At 40.4% G+C, this 25,682-nt stretch overlaps 2 protein-coding genes across 2 annotated transcripts in view; both read left to right on the forward strand.

The window, feature by feature from the left end:
- The first annotated feature begins 7,314 nt into the window (after positions 1–7,314).
- On the forward strand, positions 7,315–11,683 carry LOC119729930 (cytochrome P450 2C15-like). Its single transcript, XM_038202711.1, has 5 exons — positions 7,315–7,866; positions 8,361–8,773; positions 9,133–9,481; positions 9,983–10,180; positions 10,957–11,683. The coding sequence occupies exons 1-5, from the start codon at positions 7,431–7,433 to the stop codon at positions 11,250–11,252; spliced, it is 1,692 nt and encodes a 563-aa protein (XP_038058639.1). The 5' UTR covers positions 7,315–7,430; the 3' UTR covers positions 11,253–11,683.
- A 1,972-nt stretch (positions 11,684–13,655) lies between these two features.
- Positions 13,656–25,682, forward strand: part of LOC119730505 (small G protein signaling modulator 1-like) — a 46,069-nt gene continuing 34,042 nt past the window's right edge. Inside the window, exons 1-5 of the mRNA XM_038203469.1 lie at positions 13,656–13,750; positions 13,870–13,913; positions 15,040–15,115; positions 16,293–16,464; positions 24,483–24,638. Of these exons, the coding sequence (XP_038059397.1) occupies positions 13,726–13,750; positions 13,870–13,913; positions 15,040–15,115; positions 16,293–16,464; positions 24,483–24,638 (473 nt within the window). The 5' untranslated portion in view covers positions 13,656–13,725. The remainder of the gene's footprint in view (positions 13,751–13,869; positions 13,914–15,039; positions 15,116–16,292; positions 16,465–24,482; positions 24,639–25,682) is intronic.

Below are 25,682 nucleotides of genomic sequence, written 5' to 3' on the forward strand. Positions count from 1 at the left end.
AAACAAAATAGCGATTTACTTCTATATTGACGCACAATTCTCCCGAGTGTAACAAAAGAGGGATCCAAGAAACTGATTTGGGAAATTTTTATTTGCTGGGCCAACATGGTCAGAAATATTAGCATTATCTAAAACAGATACATGCAAATCTTTAGCACTTATCAGGGAGACTTATACAACCAATCAGATCTATTCCATAATTGTATACAATTTAAGTGATCATCTCATTAGCCCCACAAGTGTACAGAATATTGTTGCAGCAAATCTACTACAATGGTAACAAAATGTGATGCTATAAAAGTGGAAGTGTGCCCAACACACAAATCTATAGGGTGTTTCCCTCCTCCATGGTAACACGATTAAAATGGTAACAGCAAAATTTCAAACAGATTTATCTGGAAAATGCAAAAATCTATGGGCCTTGAAGAGCCTTGACTCAAAATTGCAAGGCACTGATCCCTCAAGGCCAAGGCTTTTGCCCTCAAGCCTCAAGGCCAAGGCCAAGGCCCTAAAGTCCAGCCTTAAGGCAGCCTTAAGGCCAAGGCCCAGCATCAAGGCGCTACATCACTGCAATGAGTATTATGTCACGTTGCATCATAGAATTTTGCGCTAAGAATTTTGAAGAGGATTGAGCTCGCTGTGAAAATGCACTCAGCAGGCAGCAGTGACGATTTCTTGGCAACATCGGGGGACGAGCCAACCTCGTGCTTACTTTATTTCCAACCTCGTTTCCAGTAGTAAGCCCTTGGATAAGAAACTTTCTTTCTGATGTGATCCTGATTCGATACCGCAATTGGCTATAGTAATGATTTATAGCGTGTACTTGGTGTTGTATTTCCAATGTGCATTACCGGTTTTCACGGTCATTGTAATTGTAACATCCAAGCCTTCGAAAAAATACTCCTTTTCTTTCCAATTTGCTCATATTAATATGAAATGTGATGTACATTGGCGGGATAAGATTGTAACATTTTAACTTCGAAAACAATCGTGTTTACGGTAACTCACGGCGCGACGAATTGATTCTGTTTTTACCCCAGACATAGCCTTTCGCAAGGCCTTCATGTATTTAACCGGCATTATAACGGCGAAAACGCGATGTGACTGGAGCTGAGACCACACGCACGAGTAGCGAAGCCACGAGGCCTTTTCCAACTTGTCAGGCATGTCCTATGTTTTCTTTATTTCTTGATTTTGGCTACCCTAAAAGGGTAGCAAAATTCCAACCACTAGCCTTATAAATACGCGCGTGGCTACTACCTGGATGCGCGTCTTTGCTCCAGTCGCTTTGTTTTTTTCGCAGCTTCGCCACTCTAAGCCACGGTGGGCTTGGCGAAAGGCTACCCAAGATACCTCATACAAAACAAACGCTAATGTAACGCACAGGCGCGGCGGGCACTAGACTTTTCCTCATTTCCATATGTGCTCACAAATTGTGCACATGCAAACGATCCAATACCAGGGTGAGAGAGCAGGTAGTGATGGGCGCGTACTGCTAATAATCACCATGAAGCGAAACGTGTACAGTACCCTCTTCGTATAGGGGGCGCTGTTCAAAGTAGAAGATCTTGGCCGCTTTGCGCGACGTTCCAATGCAGACCAGTAGGGCCTAAATAAATTCCCATGCATAGACCCCAATGATAAATGCCCCTACTTCAGAAATTCAGGAAAAATACTCACAACACTCCAAGGTGTTCAAGACGTACATCAAATTAAAGCTGATTTCATCATCTTTCATTTTTTTCCCCAATTTTTTTGGGGTTAATCTGATGACTTTTGGGAAAATTTCCATCCGAAGATGACCACCCCTTAAAATAGTCCTGAAGCCCATCGCCATTTTGAAAAACGGTGCCTACACTCCATTGCACAATAGAGCGCTTTTAGGGTCCAAATTACATCCAAATTTCACAGAAATACAAGCTCAAGGTCCTGTACACGGCTTCCACCCATATTTTTAACAAACGCTCAAGTTCATGGCCCACAATAATGCTCAGATACCGAAGATTTTGAGGGCATGCAAGTCGTGATTTGGTCGGCGTAAGCAATTTTGTACCAATTTACTGGTCTGCAACCATAAGCGCACTTGTTAAAAAAGGGCGCTCGTGAAAAAAAAATGGGGGGGGGGGGTAAATATTCCCCTTAACCAGCACCCCCCCCCCCTCCTGCAACCCCCCCCCCCCCCCCCCCCCCCCCCAGTGCTTCGCCACTGCTGAGTACGGGGGTGATTTCAGCACCATTTGTAATTATACTAGAGGGCGAGTAAAAAAAACTGCAATGAGGCAAAGAAGCCATCTCTTTTTTTCAAAACCAAGTTGAAGTTTTGAACTAAAGTTCAGTCAGTTTTAAATTTGCTTTGTCTACAATGTCTTTATTGTACCGTTTACTCTTGCCTTGTGGACAAAAACGTAAATCGGGTCCCGCAGTAAAAAGATTCATTAAAGACAAACTGTAAATGCAGTTAACTTCATTTTTTGCACACAAAGTTTATATTCAACGAATACGTCATTCTTACAACATTTAAAAAGTTCAAAACTTCAAGGGCGAATCCAGGGAGGGGGGGGGGGTTGCAACGGGGGCCATGACCCCCCCCCCCAAAAAAAAAACCTAATTTATGTTTTTTAAGTGACGTCGCATTAAAGGCAGGCACTGCGTACACCGCAATCTTTTCCTCCAAAAAAAGTTGGTTTAAAGTGGTCTGAAATTGCCTCAGATCGCACCATAGGGGCATCTTAAAAAAAGATTCGGGGCCCTTTAGCGGGCCCCCATCCCACGCCCAGGGGCGTAGCACGGTCTTTTTTATTGGGGGGTAATTTTTTTTAAAGGGCACTTGCACATCCGTTGTGAAATGTAGACAGGTTTTTTTTCTCCGGACACTTGGCCTCCGTAAAATCCAAAAAAAAAGGGGGGAGCTGGTACCATCCGTCGATGGGGGCGCTGTTCAAAACCGACAATTATACACACAAAGGGCCAGCGATACATGTGCGCAATTCTGAAAAAGGCATGCACCCAAAACGGCAGATGCCACAAAAAAGAACACCACTTCTTTTTTGAAAAGAGCACTTGTTCAGAAAAAAGGCACTTCGTATAAAAAGGGCACTATTTACAAATTTCATACAAATTATGAAAAAAAGGGCATTTGAATGGAAAAAGGCAGTCTTTACAAAATATTGGGGGGGGGGGGGTAATTACCCCCCCCCCCCCACCCTTTATATCGCGTTATATCACGGTGGCCGCGAATATCTGTAAATGAAGCCGTGAGTTTGACTTTAGGATCATTCTGATAAGGCGGTCGAAAATAGACATTTAGCGGTCGATATATCTATGGATTAGCATTTATTTTGAGAACAATGCAGTCTTTATCACTTTTTTTGTCACGGTCACTTATCTCGACCATGGGATTTTAGGGTAACCGTCGTATTATGTTTGGGTTGACCCATTTTGCTTTGTCATCATATTGCCATAGTGAATATACAGTGAATATCATTCATATTATTAATAGTTTTATTATCAATCGGAACATTAAAAACTGACCAAGAGATCAACTGCAGATTTTCACGCACCATTGCCGCGGCTAAGAATTGGGAAATGCCTGCTTACAGTAGCAGAAAATGCCGTGCTTATATTATGCGTCATGCAGCATAGATCACGGGATAGCGTGGAAATTTGAGATTCTGTGCTCACAGGGTTAGCACAAAATTGTTTCTGCTAGCGCGGTTGGCACAGAATGTTGACCATTGTAAGCAGAGCCATGAAATTGGGCAGAGCATACACAAAACAATGAACGCCAAATTGCTTTGCAATTCGCCGCCCACTTTTAAGATCAAACGCAGCCCTCGTTCTGGTTGACTTGAAGTCGTCGTAACTGTACTTTTAAGCAAAAAACTGAATTGTTGGCGTTGATACTATTCTGTCCCCCGTATTTCTAGCTATAAAAGTAGCTGCAATGTATGCCTACGCATACGTGGTTCTAGAATCTTGAAACCACGAAGAAATAAAAGTAGGTTTATGTTGTAAAGAAACTTTAGCAGCATGAAACAAAACTTTAGCAATAGGGAAGTAGGCCTATAACATTCATGTTTGAAAGGCTCCCTAGTTGAGTCAGCAGATGGCTTCCAGGACCCCTCCCCCAACTCCCCAAGGCCCCGCTTTTGGGACTTCCTAAGCTATGGTATGATGCAGTGTTGTAGTACTCGTTCTCGGTACTCGTACTCAAGTACTACTCGAGTACTTTTTTGGGAGTACTCGTACTCGTACTCGTACTCGAATGTCAAAGTACTCGTACTCAAAATGACGGTACTCGTACTCGGGCAGCAAAGTATGTCGAAATTGTACTCGATCATTAAAGTACTCTTACTCGAATAGCAGTACTCGGCCGGGGAAAATGTTATAGCTTCACTTACCATGACCTTATTTTATCGATACTTTCAGTTTGAAATGGTTGATTGGCTTGTGGAGAAATCGAGATTTCCTGATTTTCTTCTGTGCAAGTCCGGACAAACGCATTTAACAGTTAGCCGTGAGTGGGTCTGTATATCGGTCTGACTGGGCCTGGGCCAATTACGCACAATGAACCATTTGCCGTATGGCCGTAGAAATGCGAGACTCGTACTCGGAAGTACTCGTACTCGTACTCGGAAGTACAAGTACTCGTACTTGGAGACCCGTTCTTGTACTCAGAGGTACAAGTACTCGTACTTGTACTCTTACTCGGCAACCTAAGTCCTTGGCAGAACTCGGTACTCGGAAAAAGTACTCGACTACAACACTGGTATGATGGTCTAGTGTCGTGAGCATACGCACCTCCTTATTTGAAGGCCTGGCATGACGGTCAGGGGTAATAATGATCAAGCTTCTAGGGGCGGATTTAGCTTTCAGGAAACGGGGGGGGGGTGATATAAAGGGGAGGGTTCAGTCTAAGGCGTGCCAAACACCCTGCTATGGGGGGGGGGAGGAGGTTCCAGGGCATGTTCTCCGGAAAATTGTGAAATCTACAATGATTTCTTCTGCATTTTTAGGCAATTCCAGAAAAATTTGGTAACTTATTTCGACCATTTATTGTATTGTTTTATGGTCCTTATTTACTCGTTTCCAAACATAAGTCAGTGGCTGAAGGGAGGGGCGTTTGCATACCCCCACCCCAACCCCCGATCCGCTACTGTCGTCGTCAGCTTCATGTGGGTGAATTATTAAATACATACATCTAATTATTTAATAAATACATACATTTAGTTGACACAAAATGACATTGAATAATGTGGAACAGCAGTTTAAATAATATGTGTGTTTATTCTATGGTGCTAAAAATAGACTATCGTCAAATATAAATGTATACAATGTATATCTTTTATCTAAAACACCTTACCAGGGTCACGACTTCAAGTTGCGATAAAAAGTCATAATAACCTCTTCACAATCTGATTGCTTATGTTATCATATTATTTTCGAGTCAATTTTTTTTTCAGAGAGGGAGGGGAGGGGCACTTGTGCGTCCTCAGTTTCTCGGGGGGGGGGGTGCTTTCAATGAGTTTGGTCATGGTATCAAATAAGTCCTTAAGTTGCTCTCCGAATTCTAAATGTTGGGGCAAGGGGATGAATGTACCCGCCAGGAACACAGGAGGAGCCTGCGCCCTGTGTCTTCCATTTACATTGTCAATTTCTACCTTACGGGAAGGCGACATCGTTGGCGATATATCACGACTTTAACCGTTGTTCTTTTCCGATGTTTTCAGTTACCAAGTAATCATTTCTTTACTTATTTATTACATTTACTTTATAAAGGGCATGCCCAAACAGTAAAACCTTTAGCCCTAAAAGGGCCAGGTTATTTTGACCATCTCTCAGCCGGGGGGGGGGATTCCCCTTTAAGATCTCGGCCATCGAGTGACGAAAAAAATTGAAACTCGGTAAATGCATAGAGCAACTCATCATGAACATACCCAAGAAATTTCATGACTATAGGTCAAGGGTTTTGGAATTATGGCTAAGTATGTACGAATGGTAATTCTGCTCTGTGTACACGAAGTATGTGGGAAAATTTAGTTTTCACGGCGCATAGCGCCGGAAATTTTTTATATTTTTGGTATCAAAAAGATGCGCAAGGCTCGAGGCTAAAAAGTCATAACAGCTCGAGTCGCAAAAAAAAATTAAAATTCAAGGCTATCGCGGAAGAAGTCGGGGGGGGGGGGACGATTCCGCCCCGGCCCTTTTAGGGTTAAACTGGTTTCCACTGGGGCCATGCATATACATTACACATTATCACAAATTAAGTTGTTTGTGATTATTCGGCAGTTGGCCGGGATAGTCCACCAAAGTCTCTCGACTTATTTCCAGTTGGGTCCCTTGGTAGAAGATGTGGACGGAAATAACAGTTTTAGTCGTGGGAGGAAAACCACAGAGTGCTATTCTGGGATAAAACCCACGGACTCAGACAGGGACTGAAAACCCAAATCCACATACTGGCCTAGGTGGGATTCGAACCCGGGTCCCAGTGGTGGAATTAAGGCGAGGAAAGCACCGAGACGCCAACCTGATCCCATAAAAAAAGTTGGCATTGAAGCAAGAACTGACCTAAAATTGTGACCGATAGCGTATGCACGACAATGGTACTAATTTTGGTACCAGAAAAATACAGGGCATTAAACTATCACCAGTGAACATGTCTTGTTTACTGTTATCGGTTGTTAATCTCTTCACAGCCGGTGTACATCATTTGAATATAACTGAACATCTTCACAGAGACAGTTATACTTTAATCTCGGAAACAGAATCATGCGAGAATAATTGTCCCAACGATGATTTGGGTCGGCACATGGGAACCCCTGAAGACCATTCTTAACTTTAAGGTTATTAGTCTTTAATCGTTTATCAAAGACAACAATATTCATGAAATTAGAACCACCATAGCCTCCGAAAATTAGACGGAAAAGAAATTGTCATCGATTTGAGTCTATCGACAGATTTGTTTTATAACACCTGCACCGCGCGAAAAGGGATTAAAATTTATCGCTAATCCGAGAGATACCAAACACACCGCACGTCTATTTTTGTGCACGCTATCGGATTAGGAAGGATTTATAACTAAAAATAACTGATTCTGAATTTGTAGAGGGATAAAGGGCAGAAAGATAGATAGTGAAATGTTGATAAAATGAAATGCAATGTTTTTTCAACGATTCTCCAATCACGATGGAGGTTTTGCAGACCACGTGATACATAACAGCAAATGAGATAGATGGGATGTGTGTTTCACTGACCACGTGCTTTCAAAACGCAAGTGTGTCAACATTTTCCCTTCATAAAGCGGATGAAACTGTGTTTTCAAACATTCTTTAGCAAAACAACGAACTCGTTCGCATAAGAAAACTCAGTTTCCTTTCAAAATCTGTGTTCAGTTTCATCTCGGCACACTCTCGATACTTTAATTCCAAAACATGGGTGACTCTGTAAAACACTTGTTACCCGTAGAGTTCATGCTCAAATTCTTGAAGACGATTACTCAGAATAACAGTCATCGTCGACTGTTCCACGTCACCGTCATTCTTTCCCTCATCTATGCCATCATCAACAGGCGGAGGAAGCAGCGGGCACTGCAGGCCAACCCTGCCCGAGGACTCCCGCTGCCCCCAGGCCCGTGGGGCTGGCCCATCCTCGGCATCATGCCATCCTTGGCCGGGGGTAAACCTCACCATGTCCTCACCGAGATGAGCAAGACGTACGGTCCCATCATGAGTTTCATGATGGGTAGCTTCCGTACCGTGGTCCTGAGCGACTATGACTTGATCAAGGAGGCCTTTGCTAAGTCCGGGGACAAGTTCAGCGACAGGCCCAAGGTCTTCATGTTTGAGAATATCCATCCGGCAGGAGCTGGTGAGTTGCAAATTTGGTTGTCTGTTGTCTTTTTGCCAATTAATATACATGCATGCATTATATTTGTCTACATATCTAGCCCTGATGTGTTATATTGTTGAAACACTTGTATTATATATATATGTACAAGTTTTCCACGAATCCCTTTCCGAATGCACTCGTATCCGTGTCTCCTAAGTGTGGTAACGATTAAACTATATTTGCAAAAAAGTGTTCACGAAAGTTTGCTGTAGAAATCGACGATCATCGCCTCTCCCTCTTTAAAATGGTGCATATTTTGCTCCAATTTCTCCAATTGATTTGATGACATAGTCCATTGTTTGGTTGCTGCCGTTTGTATACAAGTTTTACAGAATCAATCCCCGAGTTATTTCCTATAATGTTTAAGGGTTTACAAAGAATTGTTCGGAGATTATCGCATTTCATTGTTGTGAATTTTGTCTCAATTTCTTCAATTGCTCACTGGTCATCTTCAATTTATTTGTTCGCTGCAGGTGTCGTACTGAATTACTACGAAACTGGTAACTGGAAGGACAACCGCCGGTTCACGCTCAGAGCTCTCAGGAAGCTCGGCATGGGCAAGGCGGCCATGATGGAGGACAGAATCATCGAAGAGGCTGGGTTTGTCATCCGGAGTTTCGACCAGCAGCAAGGGCGGCCGTTCCGCTCGTGTGACTTCACCAACCTCGCCGTGGCCAACATGATCAACTCCTTGGTGTTCGGCAAACGGGCCGACTATGACGATCCGGTCTTCCTTGAGGTCATCACCAAGATGCTGGACCTCTTCAAGCATCTCGGCGTCTGCCTTTTCAATTTCATTCCCATGATGAAGTATCTGCCGGGCAGCGGGTATTGGGAGACGGCCAAAATCCCCAAGTTCTTTGAGGACATGTGGTACCGCCCTCACGTGAGTAAACAACCCTTTGTTTTCGTTTTTAATTATGTTGGCAATATGATTATAACGATGACGACGTCAATGAAAATAGTGACGGTGAGGAAAATAGAAACAATGAGAATGACACGACGGGGAACATAAATTCATGATGACACTAAAATTTAAAAAATTAATAATCCCTAGAAAAAATTGAGCATAGTTAAAACAAAAGTAAAGTTGAATATTAGAATTTACGCAGACGTAAATATTAATTCTCAGATTCGTTTGCATATTGAGTTGGTAATGTTCAAGTTACTGAAGAGGAAACACTAGCTTGTTATGCATATTATGTAGATTGCTGATGAATATTCATACATTTTATTGTGTTACAGGTGATGGAACACGTGAAGACCTTCAACGCTAACCATATCAGGGACTTTGTCGATGCATACCTCCACGAGCACTTCTTAAAGGAGGGATCTCACTACCACTACGATGACGCGGCCGCCATGGGGGCAGTCGGCGATGTGTTCGGCGCGGGGCTGGAGACCACCTCGGTCGCCCTAGACTGGGTCATCATGTGTCTGACCAAATACCCAGAGGTCCAGGAGAAAGCACAGAGGGAGCTGGATGAGGTGGTGGGGCGCCACCGCATGCCGCAGTGGGCTGACAGGCAAAACCTGCACTACGTCATGGCTATGTTGGACGAGGTTATGCGCTGGTCTGCAGGAGGCCCGTTCGGTAGGTTTTTGTTTTTATTTTTGTTCAATTCAATTTTATTCCATTCAATTAAAGATAAAAATGTTTGATGACGACCAAAATATGCTTTTAAAAAATCTAAAAAGTGAAATGTAAAATAGTTTGTTATACAGAAAGACAGACACTAAAATTATTTGAAACTTTGAATTATATTCTAAAAAATATGTAAGCCAAACTGTTGTGATAACAACTACGGGCAATCCGAGTTGAAGCAATTTGTTGAAACTCTCACTATGATCAATGCTGAATTCATTCTGTCACGCATGCGCACTGTCTGTGAAAACTTTAAAGAAAAGAACAACATCATTTCGAAAAAAGTAACTGGTACACTTTTACATGCATGCATGGTATCACCGGATAAGTTCACAGTCAGCACACCCGAACATATGCTGACTGAATCACCTTACAAAACAACTTTCAAAATTCACCAACTGTTCCCTCCGACCCACCAAGTGATTGTACCTCTTTTCCTCCTTGTTTCAGGTGTTCCTCACTCCCCGATTGAAGACACCGAGTTCCGCGGTTACTTCATCCCCAAGGGTGCGGTGGTCATCCCCAACCTACACGCGGTCATGCACAACCCCGACGTCTTTCCCGATCCGGGGGCTGTGAAGCCAGAGCGGTTCTTAAACTCCGACGGCAAGTTCGTCAAGCATGAACACATGTCGCAGTTTAGCGTCGGTGAGTTTTTGAGAAATACTTTTTTGTTATCATCATTTTAAAGTTGCTCTTTTCGTGCTCTTCAAGACGTTTGAATTTTGTTCATCCAAACGAAATTGCAAACCTTCCTTTAAATATTACTTTATTAAAATTTTGAGAGTCCGCAACAGTAGCTGAAAAAAAGTTTCACTTTAGGTTGCTTTTGCGCCTCAAACGCTGAATTGAAAAGGATCCCTTGAATTATAGAGCCAGAAAAAAATTGAAAAACGAATCTGAATGGGCATAAACGAAATGTGCTGCTCAATCACTTAACTGATTGAACTGAAATGGAAACGAATGCTCTGGTAGCGAAAATGAAACGCGTGTTCAGAGGGATTCTCAAATTTAGACGAAAATGAATGACCGATTTTCAGAAGTGAATGAACATTTCAGGAAATTGGCCGGGAAAACCTCTATTATTACCACCAATTGCGTTTAAAGTCCATCTGAAGCGGATGACTCTCAACCCCTCCCCCCTTGCTTGAGTGGAAGAGGCTACCACCCCCTCCTTACTTGAGTGGAAGAGGCTATCTAAAGATGATAACCATATTGATTGGATTACCTTTATTTGATAACGTAATCGAAATTAATTCCATCTTCAAATATCATAAGTAATAACAGCACAGGCTGAGTCTATAAACTCTTTAACAAACAGATAGCAGTAATAATCCCCAGCGTATGACTGTACACTGAAGCAGGCCTATACACTTATTTTGTTAGTCTAATTTCCCTTTTTTGGTTTTTATTGTCTACAACAGGTCGACGCGCTTGTGTTGGGGAGCATCTCGCCAGAATGGAGATCTACACCATTGTCACTCACATTATCCACACCTTCACGTTGAGGGCGCCCAACGGCGACACCGACAGTATCCGAACAGAGGGCATCATGGGCCTGTCCAAGAACCCTTGTCCGTACAAACTCTGCGCTATCCGAAGAACAGACACTTATGACGTCACCGAAATTCCCATGGACCTTCTTTCAGACGATAATAATAACAATAATACCTTGGACAGTAATAATAACAACAACGAAGCCAAGCATTGCGTCCATTGACATGCAAATCGCAGCCAATTTATTTCGTTTTCGTAAACGAATTGTACTTTTGTAGCATAATGAAAAGCCGTTGTATATAATAGGCCCTATATGTATATATGCTTATGCTTGTATTATTTTTGTACACAAACAGTGAACATAAGTAGGAGCGTTTAAGTTTATTAATTAAGTCTTTCAAGAAACACATTCATGAACCAATTAATGCGCAAAGACCATAATCGCATTTTTGTCTAAGAATACACGAAATGTCTACCAGGTGCTGTGACAGCATACTTCAGAAAGATGTGTATTGTGAGATTCTGGCCAATGATATGCTCTGTTGACTTTTATTTTAATGGTCTCTTTTTTTCCACAAAAACTACAGTGCTTTATTGAATTTATAATAGCTCTATGATTATTACACTTTTCCATTCGGGTTTTTTTTTTTTGGGGGGGGGGGCAACATCCCATTGAATGCGGTTGAATGTTGCGTAGTTTCGTCCACGAAATAGATTCCTTTTCTATTTGCAACTCTAGAGAGTGCTAGGGGTAGATTCAATCTTATATCCGAATGTTCATCATTTAATGGATTAATTTTGGGTGAAGGGGGGGGGGGGGGGGGATTCCTCGAGTTATGCTTCTACTTCTGATGTATTTATTTTAATAAGAACTCCGACAAGTTTGGTAATAAACACTTTACGTTATGTGAATTTAAAAATGTGTTTTGTTTTCCACATGATTGCTTTTCGAGATTGTAGTTGTGGAATTCTTTCGGATTAATATGTATCGTGTAGTTATAGTCCCTTGTAAAAATTACATACCATTTAAAGAAAGAAAGATAAACAAACCTTTAACGCCTGCAGAATAATATTTAATAATATAGTCGAAGATTACGAAGAGTCTTCTCAAACACTCAAAAGGGGGCGCTCTGCAAACAAGTGGCGAAGTTGATGCTCTCCAATTCGCTTCAGTGCCCCCGTAAGAGCGCATTTTACCGTTTACATTTCTTCAGCTTTTGCCTTATGATCAACACAATGCAAGAACTTGTAGAATGAAACTTTTATATTAGACCTGTTTTTGAACACGACAAGCCGTACCCCGGCGACAAATAAAGACACAGTAAACAGCTGGTCTTGGGTTCGAGTCCCACCTGACAAAAGCCTTTTGATTTGTTTTTATATCTCAATATCTCGGACAGCATGCACTAGCTGAGTATATGCATTTAAACAGTAATCGTTAAGGTGTGTTTTGGTTAATAATATGAGGTTTTTTCCAAAGTGCTAGTGCCATTTTTTTTTTTTTTAGAATCCTACCCTCTCCTTGTTATTTATTTAGTTGTACACAAATTATAGAATGAAGCGAAAATGTATTGTAAAGAAACAGCTGTTTTACTGTGATGTCCAAGTTCTTGTGTAACTTTTTCATATATTTTTAAAATGGGTACATCGCATCTAGGAAATAAGCTTCCTCTTCTTATGCCAAAGATGAAACCGCATGCTATTGAAAAAATATGGATTTTTTTCCGAACGAACGTTCTATTTGTATGTCTTTGTTTTAACGGGGGGGGGGGGGTAGTTTTATGCTTTCGGGGCGTGCACAAACTCTACACCCTGCAAGAGCCATATTGTATGACATGCAGTCAATAATTTTCGAGTTTATGAAGAAATAATTGTTCATATTGCTAGAGAAATAGCAATAGTAAACAAATCTATTCTTCTAGGTGAACACGTACATGTTTTATTCATTCCAATGAATGCACAAAAGATTTATAATTATAACGAGCATATATCTCTGTTGCATAAAACAAAACAGAAGGGCCAAATTATCGAGTATTAAATTTAATAATAAGTAAGAATAATCCTGAACCATCGTGCGTCACGCGTTGTTTACTAGTACGCTGTCTAATGATACCTGGCCACCTTAAGAAAGCGTGTAAACAAAGCATGACGTCAGGCCAATAAATTGATTGGAAGGGTACAATGTTGATGGCCTGAGAGAAATCACAAGAAAGGAATTTTATTTTAGGTTTTCTTCTCAAGACTAAAATGAGGAAAAAGTGGTGCTGTGCGGGCATCAATTCGTAACCAATCCTCTACATGATATTTCTCGATATCGCAAATTCAGTTCGCATCATTATGCACGTCATCCACTTCACTCGTACGCCTTCCTCGAGATCTTCGACGACTGTTCATTACACTGAACGGAAACCCACCAGGAAACAGCCGTAGATATTCAGTGCATTTTTCGCATATTATTTCCCACGATTCTTTGATCGTGAGCAAAATATGGACTGCAATTTCTACTTCAAAGCAGGTCTAGAAACATAAACACATTATTTTAATCCACGGAGATATGTGTTGTTATTTATGCTGCAGCTTTGTTTCAGGTGAAGAAGGAATTTTTCCTTCTTTTTTCGTTGATGAGTGTAATTTGCCCTGAAGAACGGTAGGAAATAAAATCCAAGTTTTATTTGTGCCCTGACATAAAAATCAAGATGGCGACCGTGACAGCAAGCAGTGGTAAGCGAATGTCAAACAAATCCAATAATATTTTATATTTGTATTATCCTGATTTAAAAAGTTATAGCTACATGACGTATAACACAGTGCTAATGTTTCAAAATGTGCTTATTTTGCAGATGAGGAGCTTCATGAAAAGCTCATTAGGACCGTTAAAAAAGAGGTTGGTCGTTATTTCATTCTTTTCATTTTTTTCCATGCATCACGTGCATGCAGGCCAGCTATACAAATTAAAATAGGCCAAGCTAGGCCTATGACAATAGTCATGACCTGCACTATACAAATGAGGGATATCATGCATGACGTGAAATATCACGAAGATCACAGTAGTAGGCATAATATTAATAGGTTAAAAAGTGCATAAACATGATATAGTTAATGTTCTTCTTCATCATGTTCATGTTCTTCTTCATGTTCTTTTTCATGTTTTTGCGTAAAAATTTGGCCTCGCCACCGGCCCTTGCTTGTCTCAGATTGCAAAGTGACTTCTTCTGCAACCATGGCAACCTTAAAAAACTGCAAAGATTTTTTTTTTCTGGACATAATATTCTTCATGTTGTTATATGTTTTTCCAGGTTATGCCTTGCAAATCAATTTTCATTTTTTTTTGGGGGGGGGTCGGGTCACTCATTGGGAAAGAATGTTGCATCCTGACACCACTTTTCTCATCAAATGTTCTCTCAATGAAGGTCAGTCATTGCAAAAAAAATTGTAAAGAAATGAATTTGGGACTGAGAAAAACTTCAAATTTTGTTAGAAAATACTTTGCATATGCACTAGACTCTCCATAGACGTTGTACTCGACCAAAGAAGTGGCGTCCAGATATCACGTACTTTCCGGTCAATGTAGTAGTTTTACCCCATAATTTCCCTAAAAAATCAATTCCTGTTGCTTTGCAATGACACCAGCTATTTAGGCCAAGTGAAAAAAAAAACCCAGTTGATACTGATAGTCCCCGCCTGCATCCTTTTTTGAAAACGAATTTTTTTTTGTTATTTGTTATTTTTTTTTCTCACCTCAAAAAAGCTAATTAGTTCTTGTATTTCGCTTTAATAAAACACATAGAACATGTTTTAACACGAATATTTTGACTCTACTTACTCTTAGGATAGCTAATTAAAAGCTGGCGGTCATTTGAACCCAAATTGGCAGCCTGATAAAGGCGGCCTCATGTGCCTGGATTCATCTATGGGAAAAAGGCCATTCACTTCACAATTGCCGTGTTTTATTATTCTTCGCCGTTTGTCAACATATCATTTCTTATTGCACGCCCTGTTCTCTGAAATAGGTCAAGCAAATTATGGAAGAGGCAGTCACAAGGAAATTTGTACATGAAGACAGTGGAAGTATCATCTCATTATGTGGTAAGATACAATTTATCAGAATTGGTTTCTTCATAAATACTTCTTCGATTGTCGCAGTTTGGTTGCACGACAACCTCGTTGTGATGAACAAGACAAAGGAAGGCTGGCAAGCCAAGTAAAGCTGGAGTGCAGAAAATTCAATTCAATTGCTATGGAATGGCTATTCACTGGAAGTCTTTTCATGCGTCTAGTCTACACAATAGACTGGATTTAGCCCATTGGTTGGATTAAACCTCATAACGATGTTGTCGTGAGGGAGTGTGTGGCCTAGTGGTTAGGGTTCGTGACTCATGATCAGAGGGTCCGGGGTTCGAATCCAGCTGCTGGTCGTATATTGTGTCCTTGGGCAAGCCACTTCATCTCCACTTGTCCCTCTCCACCCAGGAGTATAAATGGGTACCGGCATTAGCTGGGGAGTAACCTGCAATGGACTAGCAACATATCCAGGGGGAATAGAAATATTCTCAGTCGTTTCATGCTACTGAAACTGAAATACACGCCGGCCTGATGAGCCACATTGGCTCGCGACAGACTTTACTTTTACTTTTACAGGGTCATCCTATACGATAGCACTGCCCTGCTTACCAGTAAGTCAGTGGGGCAGTCACGCAGTCAGTCAGCGAGCGCTTTCCATCGTATAAACAATCTCAAAACGCTTTACAATTATTCCCCATTCATCAGGCCACAAGACCACGTGGCAGCTGATATCAGCGCACATTCGGTCCACCACCTTCACAGGTACCTATTCATACTCCTGGGTGGAGAGAGGCAATTGTGGAAAAGTGTCTTGCCCAAGGGCACAAACACCATGTTCTTGGCCGGGTTTGAACCCATGTACCATCATACATGACTCAAACACCCTAACCACTGAACCATGGCTGGACCATACCCTAACCACCCCAACCCTTCAAAATCCAATTGCATGTTTTGTTAGAATCTGTTGGAGTGAGTACTGCACTGGTAAACTGATTATGCTTTACATGGGGTTCTATCACCATAATGAGAGTCCAACAGTTTGGGTGTTGAGTTTTATACCATATGGTGTTGGATTTTCCAAGAGTGACAAGTTTTCCTAGTAAATCACCCAAGGGTTTCATAGGGTTAATGTACAGACAAACTGACACTGAAGTTCAATAATATAACGGTGTCTTTTATTTTGTAATAAAAAAAATGACAGCTGCCGTGGATGCGTGTCTTGCGCAAGGGTTGAAGCGTCGCATCAGTGGACTGTTCAAGGGGAATCTAACGACAGCATCGTTACTTAAGCACCTAGCCAAGCAGCATCCGGAGGTTTCAGAGGTTGCGCACAAAGTGCAGGAGATTGAAAGTAGACTCGAGGAAGCAAACAAGTAAGTTGTGTCCGAATTACTAATATCTACGGCTTAAAGTTACATCTGTGACTATGGTAGCGGCTGCAGCCAATTTTCATAGACTGGTGTGTAATTTCAAACCGTAGCCAGAAACAGGGGCCAAAAATGTGCTAAGCGGAAACTGTTCTTGGCTAAGCAAGATTAGTTACCGGCCAAAATTGTATGCAATGTGTAGTGATTTTGATTGGTTCCCAGTTGATTTCTGCTTATACCGGAATATAGCACGTAATGTCTCATTTATAAGCAGAAATTTGTTAAGCTCAAAAAAATGTGCTTAGCAATTAGCACACAGAGGTTACCAACTGACAGTGGCTGAAACATCATGCAATGCATGCATGTACCTTGATTGACTGGTTCGAACCTGATTTGTCCTCAGCACACAAATTTACTAGGTAATGCGACTTCGTTGTGGATTCACCTGTGTCAACACATCATATTCAGCTTTTTGTATCTATCATGTTTCTGACTAGTCTATTGAAAATCCCCTTGCATAGCAAGAGTCTAGGATATGCGAGCAGATTCGGCGATTAATTATGCAAAACGAGACTGCATCTTGACCTTGAGATTCTGACCATTCAGCGGGCGCCTTCTACATGTATATCGGGTCTTCGGTAACCCGTTGTTATATTACAAAACATGGTAGCAAAATTGACCAATCATCAGCTTAGTCCACATTTCTGATTGAAAGACATCACAATTTCTAAAGTTGACTCTGATTGGCAGGCATGCGGAGTCGCATAAAGTTTTCGTGGATTATGACGTGTGGCTCTGCACATGTGATTATCTGAATCTAGCACTAATTATAACACCTCACCCACAGATCCTGTATTTACAATGTAGATTGGCTGAGAGTGAGTCACATGGCATTCGCTATTTTTACTACTATCTTGCTGTGCACAGCCAAAAATACTGTACAATGATTGCCTTGGTCTGAAAAAGTACTACACGCATAGAAACCAACGTCGCAACCAGAGGTACATGTATGTGTTTACATGCAGGTTTTCGCGTTGCGCGTATTGTTCCCGTGCAACAAACTTGGATTCAAACATTTCATGAAGGGGTAGTTTGGAAAAGGGCAAGTAAACTTTCAACTAATTTCATATTGAAATTAAAGTATATTTTATTGGAGGTTGGTTAAATTAAACGGTTATCTCTTAAAAATCAAGTGCAATCTGCGGGTTACATGTAGGTGTTATAAAACAAATATTGACTGCTTTAACTCGTGGTGTAGTAAACTTAGCCTCCCGAGGTGATCCATGGAGCGTTTCCGTTTCCCTCGGCTACGCCTCGAGAAAACAGAACGCTCCATGGAGATCACCTCGGGAGCAGTCAATATTTGTATAATGTAGGACTAGGTTTTTGTTTGCTTTCTAAGAATGTCAGCATTCACAGAGATTTGCCACCTCAATTGTCATTTGACACGTCTTTGTCAACCATCTGATCTACTTTGTCGGATTATTAAGAGGTCAAAGTGAATAATTTCTCAAAATGTTTTGTGTTTAGTAGTGTTGACAATTACATGTATTCAGGTTTTTCCTCAAAGTTTTTGATGCAATGTTTTCTTTCGAGGCAACTGAAAACGATTTTAAGGTCCTTCAATACAAATGCAAATTGTCCTTCTAGCAGTAACACCTAAACAGTTGGGTTTCTGTAAAACTGCATTCGCGTTGGACTAATTTTTAAAAAAGATTTAACCGATATGATTGTCAACACTAAAATGGGTAAAATCTTACCAGTGTATGGATTTGGACTTTTGGACTTTGGACTTTTTGACTTGGGAAATTCTTAACAAACCGCAGTTAACCCTAGCCTCACCTAAAGCTACAAAATACAACTGAGTAGTAACCTTTTCTTTCCATACAAGTGTGCACAACACATGTAGTATTCTGTGGTATAAGGTACCTGACCCCCAGAGAGCCCTAAGGGGGTTAGGGTTGAATGAATTGATCGGGGCGTAAACATGTGTTTGGGCGAACGGCTGTCGTATACTCTTTGATCGTCGTAACGTATGCCATACAGGTTGCTTGCTAAAATCAGTGAATAATACCTTGTTGTGCAGTATGTACCGGTAAAATGTCTAATGGTGCCCATAATATCAAAGATGACTTTCATAAAAAAAAACCACCATTTTGACCATAAAATTATTGAAATTGCTAGCCTAAGATATCACGCACAGCGCGAGTGCAGTGCGCCTGTGTAGTGTGACCCTCATAGCTTTGCCTTGCGGTTTACTGACTCTCGCTGTCCGCACTGGACTTTCTCGTCTCGGGTAAAGTGACCAGGTTACATCTCCTGGTCAAAAGTTGGCCGGTAAAAGTAACCACTTGACTTGGGAAAAGTAACCAAGAGAAGACTCTTCTGGGCTGTTTGTACTGGACTTCAAAAAATGGGAAAAGTACCCGCCATCTCAGTGAGCTACATGTATATACCCAAAAAAGTCTGATGGGGCACAGCTTTTGATAAAATTGAATGGGACACCATAGCTGTTGAGATTGAAAAGTTTTGCGTAATTGCACATACGTGTTTCAAGCTTGAACTTGTTGAAAAGTACATAAAGTATCGTACAGTGCCTCTAGCTGGGATCATGTGATGAAGGCCATGAAAGCAGTGTCGTAACAGATTTCCCCAGACAAAAGGGTTTTTGGAAAACAGTTTCATCATCCAAAAATAGCCTTTTAGAAGACCCAGGATTACTTTTTTTTCAAAATCCGGAAAAATTCACAAAAGATTAGTCGCGAGGTAGACAAGTTATAGTCCCTATTCATTGCTTTTGATTATGGTTTGCAGAGGTACATGTATGAATTTACATTTTTGTGATGATACATTGTCTGGGAGGGTTGGGCGCCGAGTGCAATGATGTGAAACCATTTGCATTCAGCTGGATTTCAGCTATCGCCCCAAGCAATAAAAAAAATCCATTAAAATTTATTTTGCACGTATTGGTGATTCAACTTCAGAATGATTTGGTATTGATCGGCTGAAAATGGGCGCGTCAGGGATGGATCAATGTTTGGGGGTGGGGATTTGTTTAGAGGAGAGGAATGGGGGGGGGGGTGGCTCATGCAATTTTATTTACTCTTTAAAATCTTTTCTGACACATTTATACTGGAATTTGTAGGCCTTTCCTTGTGGAGACATCTCTTTGTTCTGGTGTACTAAAATGTTAGACTGTGAAAATCTAGTTTCAAAATGCTTTCAAAATTTTACCCAGAATTAGTTTCCTGGGCTAAATATAAGATAAGATAAGTGCATAATGTATCAAGTGTTACTAGAGTTTGAAAAACCTGTGAGTACATGTATATCTTGGAAAAGGCAAGAAAAGACACTAAAGTTTTTTTTGTACTGGCAAGCCTTGCAAAAGTTAAAAAAAAGAAGAAATGGTTAAATATGCATGGACGTGTATCATGAATAAATGAAACAACACAGATGACTGGACTCTGTAGAATGACATTTAAGTGCTCAAGTGTGTCCTGGAAGCATTGTATTCATTGTAATTCACAGGACAGTGGCTAACAGCAGGAATCATGTACATATGCTGAAAACACTATTTTTGTTCAACTATATTTGTGCACAAATTGCAGGCTGCTTCCGTTGATAGACTTTTTTTTTGTAATTTAGCAAATCTTTCTTCATGTTTGTTTTCTCAAAATTCCAAAGGATGTGTATGTACAACAGTTTGAAAAGTGGCTTTTTTTTTGAAAAGCTGAATATATAGGCCCCCACCCCTATGTTTTGCAGAGGCAAATATTTAAAATAAGTGACATTTTTTATTCCCCACTTCTCCAACTGAAAAATGTTTTTAACACTCCATTTGAGCTGGTTGCATATTATCCAGGGTCAAAAACAAGTATAGACTCATGCGGGCACACTGTCACGTCTATCACGACGTTCCTCATCAATAGCGAAACCATTGTGCGAAGATAAGGGAAAATCATGAGCATACAGCATTCGTGATAAAAGCATTACAGGTTCTGTAATCAATAAGGTTTCTAAACACATGTCAAAAAAGATTTTTGTTAAAATTTAGTTGTTCCAATGCCAAAAATTACACCTTCGAGGTACCGGTTCATGTACATGTGCACGTGTCTTGAAAATTAAATTAAATTACATATCATGTACACGTATACATGTGGACTGTTGTTTGGTCAGTTGTTTTTCTGATTCTGTGGATGATGGATAAAATTAACAAATTCAATGTAGGGCCTAACTCAAATGAGAGGAAATTTACATGTAGTTTCTGAAGCATTTCCAATAACCATTTCTGATAACCATTTGAATGTCATCTGGTTGAATATGCTGTGTGCGATATTCTACATGTACAGAACACACATGTTGGAGTTTGCACAGTTTTCTACAGATGAAGAAACTGTGAAATTTGTCGCCAGTTTCGAGACAATCTGTACCCAAATCCTAAACAACTACGTGCAAATCATGTTGGTAAAGGTACCAGTGCATTGTAACTAATTTATAATCATATTTATGGAGTGATTTTGGAGATTAGCTGAAATATTGGAAAATCTAAAACATTAGAGAAACACTTTGATGAAGTACCAGTACACGTGTATGCGTACCACTTCACATAAAATGCAGAAGTGCATGATACATTAATGTATTATTTACACACTCAGTACACAAGTGTGACCATGATGACAAGTACTTGTAGTACTATTGCATGTACATGTACATGTATGTACATTGACATATTTCGTGTTTGTGCAAAGCACAGGGTGAGCCAAAAAAAGCGGAACCCAAACCCCCAAAATTATATTTCATATTTAAAAAAATACGTAGCACCAAAAATAACAAAGACTGGAAGCCTAATTTCATAAGCTACTTTTAGATGAAAAATGACTGAAATTTGTCAATCTGTGTAGAAAATATCTACATTTGAACACAATGACCCTAGTAAAAACCCGTCTTGTCCCAAAAAAAATGTGATTTCAAGAATCGTCGTCGCAATTTTCTTTGAACATCACAAGCGATAAAATCTCAGTTTAAACGTTAAGCATGTTCATCAGAATCCCTTTGAAGGCCCGTTCTTTAAAAAAGTAGAGTTTATAATTGTTTGCCTAACCAGCATGACCAGGGTTGTTAATAATGATATTGTGTACGACAGTTGGTGACAGTTGTTGAAACAAGTATTCTGTGTCATTTTCTGTGTTGTTCCAAACAGTCAAAACACACAATGAGTTGCTTTTTTTGGACGAGACAGGTTTTAGGGTCATTGTATTCAATGGTGATATTCTTTGAATGAATTGAGCAATTTCAGTAATTTTTTTCATCTAAAAGTAGCTTTGGAAATTGGCTTTCTAGTCATTATTATGTTTTGTGCTACGTATTTGTTTAAATATGAAATTTATTTTATGGGGTTTGGGTTCCACTTTTTTTGACTCGCCCTGTAGGATTTAATGCAAATGTTCATGAATAATAGTTGATATCATTGATATTGAATTCATATCCCATGTACGTCTTACCTGTATGTACAGTTTTTACCTGAACAGGCAAAGCGTGTGTAGAGTGATATTCCAAGGCTGTCATTTGATGATGTTTATGAATAATCTGATCAATGATTTATGCATGTCATTAGCATGCAAAATAGGCCATGCACCTTTTAATGGGGTAATCCGTTGTACCAGGTTGTCTGGGGAAAATGACCAGTTGACCACGAAGAATGGTTGACCTCACATACAACCTTTTGATCACGAAACAGGATTTCGTCCTTAGCACTCTGTGTTTCCCCCCAAAAAATCAGTCAATTGACTGATCGTTGGAACTCACCCTCATTTCTTGATTTTCTCTATTAATGACAACAAGCCAGATGGAATAATTTCACGGGGTGTTTAGTACCAGTACGATCTGTAATCATGATAATCCAAGTAGCTTTTGATAACAATTTTGGGATAAATGCAATGATCCTACCTGTCTTAACCCTAACCGCCCTATATACCGGTAGTATTTGCCAAAGTGGAGGAATTTGGAGGATTGAGGTTACATGGCAAAAATGCGTTACTGATTTCGTAGGATGCACTCTGTCAAGGTCTTGGGCCGGACCTTGTGTTGTTATTACTTAGCCATGGTGCATAAATGTAGGCCTGGATTATGCTTGGAATCCTCTGTACTGCTCCAGGATGTCACTGACCAAGCCTCAACATATTGACAGTCACTGCTGCAGGATTTTGCAGGATTCAGGAAGTAGTCACCCCTCCACCAACCATATTCAAGAAACAGTGGAGGAATTCAGGATTGAGGCTATATGCTATTTTTCTATGAGGCCAATTGGAGGATTTTTCAGGATTAAGGCTTCATCCTAGCAAAAAAGCCTAGGGAGTTAGGGTTAATTGCTACTTGTGTCTAAGTAAATTAACTTTTAACCCTAACGTACCTAAATCCATCAAAATCCATCCCTCTTTTTCGGGGGATTTCGGCGGATTCAGGATACCTCCATATTGAACATACTGGGGGATTTTGATGGACTCAGGATTCGAAGCCTAGCGGAACTGGCGGATTTTGATGGATTCAGGATACCTCCATTTTGAGCTATTGGGGGACTTTGATGGATTCAGGATCTCAACAGTTTAACTCTTTTGCAATGTTTGTGGTCAAGTAAATACTGCTGGCACTAGCCCTGCCAAGTCTGTCACATACTGTACAAACATGTACACACATGTACTGGGTGGACTTGCATGGAGGGTCACATGCTGGAGGAGAGATACAAATAATGCGCGAAAACGTGACGAACGCAACACCGTTTACGCGCAAAGAGCACCATGTGCATCGCTAATAATTATGTGTGCGCATCGCGTAAATACTCGGTGCGCATTTCTAGCTTCGCGCGCATTGAGCTAGGTCACGTGCTGGAGGAAAGATACATTTAGCTCCATTACTTTACGTTAATTTGTTGCGCGTCTACGAGAGACAACCAAAATGGCGGAGATTTATCGCACAGTGACTGGGCGCGTGTGGACGCGCTGCCGATCTAGTCTTATATCTATGGTTTACGGGCTGAAACATGCGCTAATGTCTTTCACACAAATTTTGTGCGCGAGACGTATTCACTTCGGTACTGATCCATGCTGGGGTATTTTGCATTGCATTGGTGTATTTTGATGGATCCTATGCAACAACACACATCACAATTTTCATGCGAGCATGGTATCCTGAATCCGTCAAAATCCACCAGAAAGTTAGGTGATGGATTTTGAAGACTCTATGGAAAAACATGCTGTATTTTTTTTCATGCCACCATGGTATCCTGAATCCGCCAGAATCCATCAAGACTTTTGCTGGTGGATTCTGGCGGATTCAGGATACCTCCAGAATCTACACTGGGGGATTCTGATGGATTCAGGATACCAGCATTTTTTGCATGACAAAATTGGTGGATTTTGGCGGATTCAGGATACTTTCTAGTAAAAGAGCCCCAGGAGTTAGGGTTAAATGAGACATTGACTGAAAAAAAATCGGCCCACACTTATTTATGGAATAATCACTTTACAAATTTTGAATAATTTGCAACCGAATAATAATACAATTCTCTTGGGGTAGACTGGTTTTCACATCTCCCTTTTAAAATCAATAGTGTGGGGTCCAGGTACCAGTTTACTCAAAGGGCAGATCTGTTTGTGTGCAAAATTGACCCAAATGAAACGTTAATTTCAAAAGGTTGACATGTAAAATAGCAGGAAAAAAACACACCTTTTTTCCTCTTTTAACAAAATATTAAAAGGTCAACATTTGTTAACCGAAAAAAAAATAAATTTGTTGAAGATGAATAGATCATACCGGTAAGTACCGGTACATGTACATTGTACGGTACTGCTTTTAAACAGATCATAAAAATACACAGTTTATGTAATTTATTCATGAAATATAAAAAATGCAATTTAATGTACATTGTAACAAATGTATCTTCCCTTGATAAACCAGTACATTGAGTTACATAATGCATAATGAATACAATGTAAAATTTTTATCGCTTTTTGTTTTTTACATTTTAGAAAACTCGGCGGCAGTAACAGCATCAATGGCGAGAGTCCGAACAAACCACACACCAGCATCAGAGCCACGCTGCAGCAGCGCCACCTATGGATCAGGGTAGCGCTGTTTGAGAAACAGCTGTCTAAGATCATTGAGCTTATCAATCAGGAGAGCAGGTAAGCCTTAAAGCATATTGCTTAGCGTTGTAAGCAAAGCGCCTGGGGCGAATTTCCAGGAAAAGCTAAGTACGGAAGTTCACTAAGCGCAGAAAATATATGCTTAGCGAAAACCAGCCCAAAGGTCATGCAATTGACATTGCTTGCAACTGGTATCCGGCTGATCTCTGCTTTGTGCGCACGTTTTCTAAGCAATTTTTTTTGCACAGCAGATTTGGGAAATTAGACACAGTTGCTTTGAATTATAGTGAAGCTAGTGAGAGGGTTAATTTCTCCCTGTTTTTAAGGAACACGTGGCTTCTAAAAAAAATCTTTTGGAGTTTTAAAAGGTAAAAATGCAATGCAACTTAAACAGATGGGTGTTGAATAATATGATATGTTGAATATGACAAACAAAACTTTTTAGATTTAACTTATACAACTTAGACAAAGAAATTAAAAAAAAAAATCTATTTAAATAAAACAAGTCCGATTTAAATTTTAAAAAAATGAATTTTTTTTATTTAAAAAAGAAAAGAAAAGATTTTTAACAAATCTGACTACATGAATGAAATGAGACATGAAAAGTGACGTAGCGCAATTAATCTGTCCCATGCATTATGCAATTACCAGTACTGGTACAGTTTTGTTTGACAAAATGTGGTAGGTGGTCAGCCACTGGTAATTTCTAAAATCGGTCTGTACATGTAATTTCACCGGCTGCTGTTCTAAACCAGCAAATATATTAGATAATTTTTTTTTCCTGAAATAGACCACACATCAACATGATCAATGGAAACTGACTAGGGGCATTATTATTATATTTATATTGAACAAAGAAATTGATTGAAGTGGGGTTTGAACCTGCGACCTCCGGATTGTCATTCTGGTGCGCGACCAACTGAGCTGTCCAGCCGTACGTGTGCTGTATGTTGGCAGTACATGTACATTGTACATTCCCCCATTTAGTCAATGTCTTTGTTCAAGGGGCGCTAGTCAGAAGCCATAAACCCGTTTATGGCATGTAGCCAGGGATCACGTTGGATCATTCCAGCACTCTACCAA

The sequence above is a fragment of the Patiria miniata genome, unplaced genomic scaffold (assembly GCF_015706575.1).
Source record: "Patiria miniata isolate m_02_andy unplaced genomic scaffold, ASM1570657v1 HiC_scaffold_22, whole genome shotgun sequence".
Taxonomy (NCBI): Eukaryota; Metazoa; Echinodermata; class Asteroidea; order Valvatida; family Asterinidae; genus Patiria; species Patiria miniata.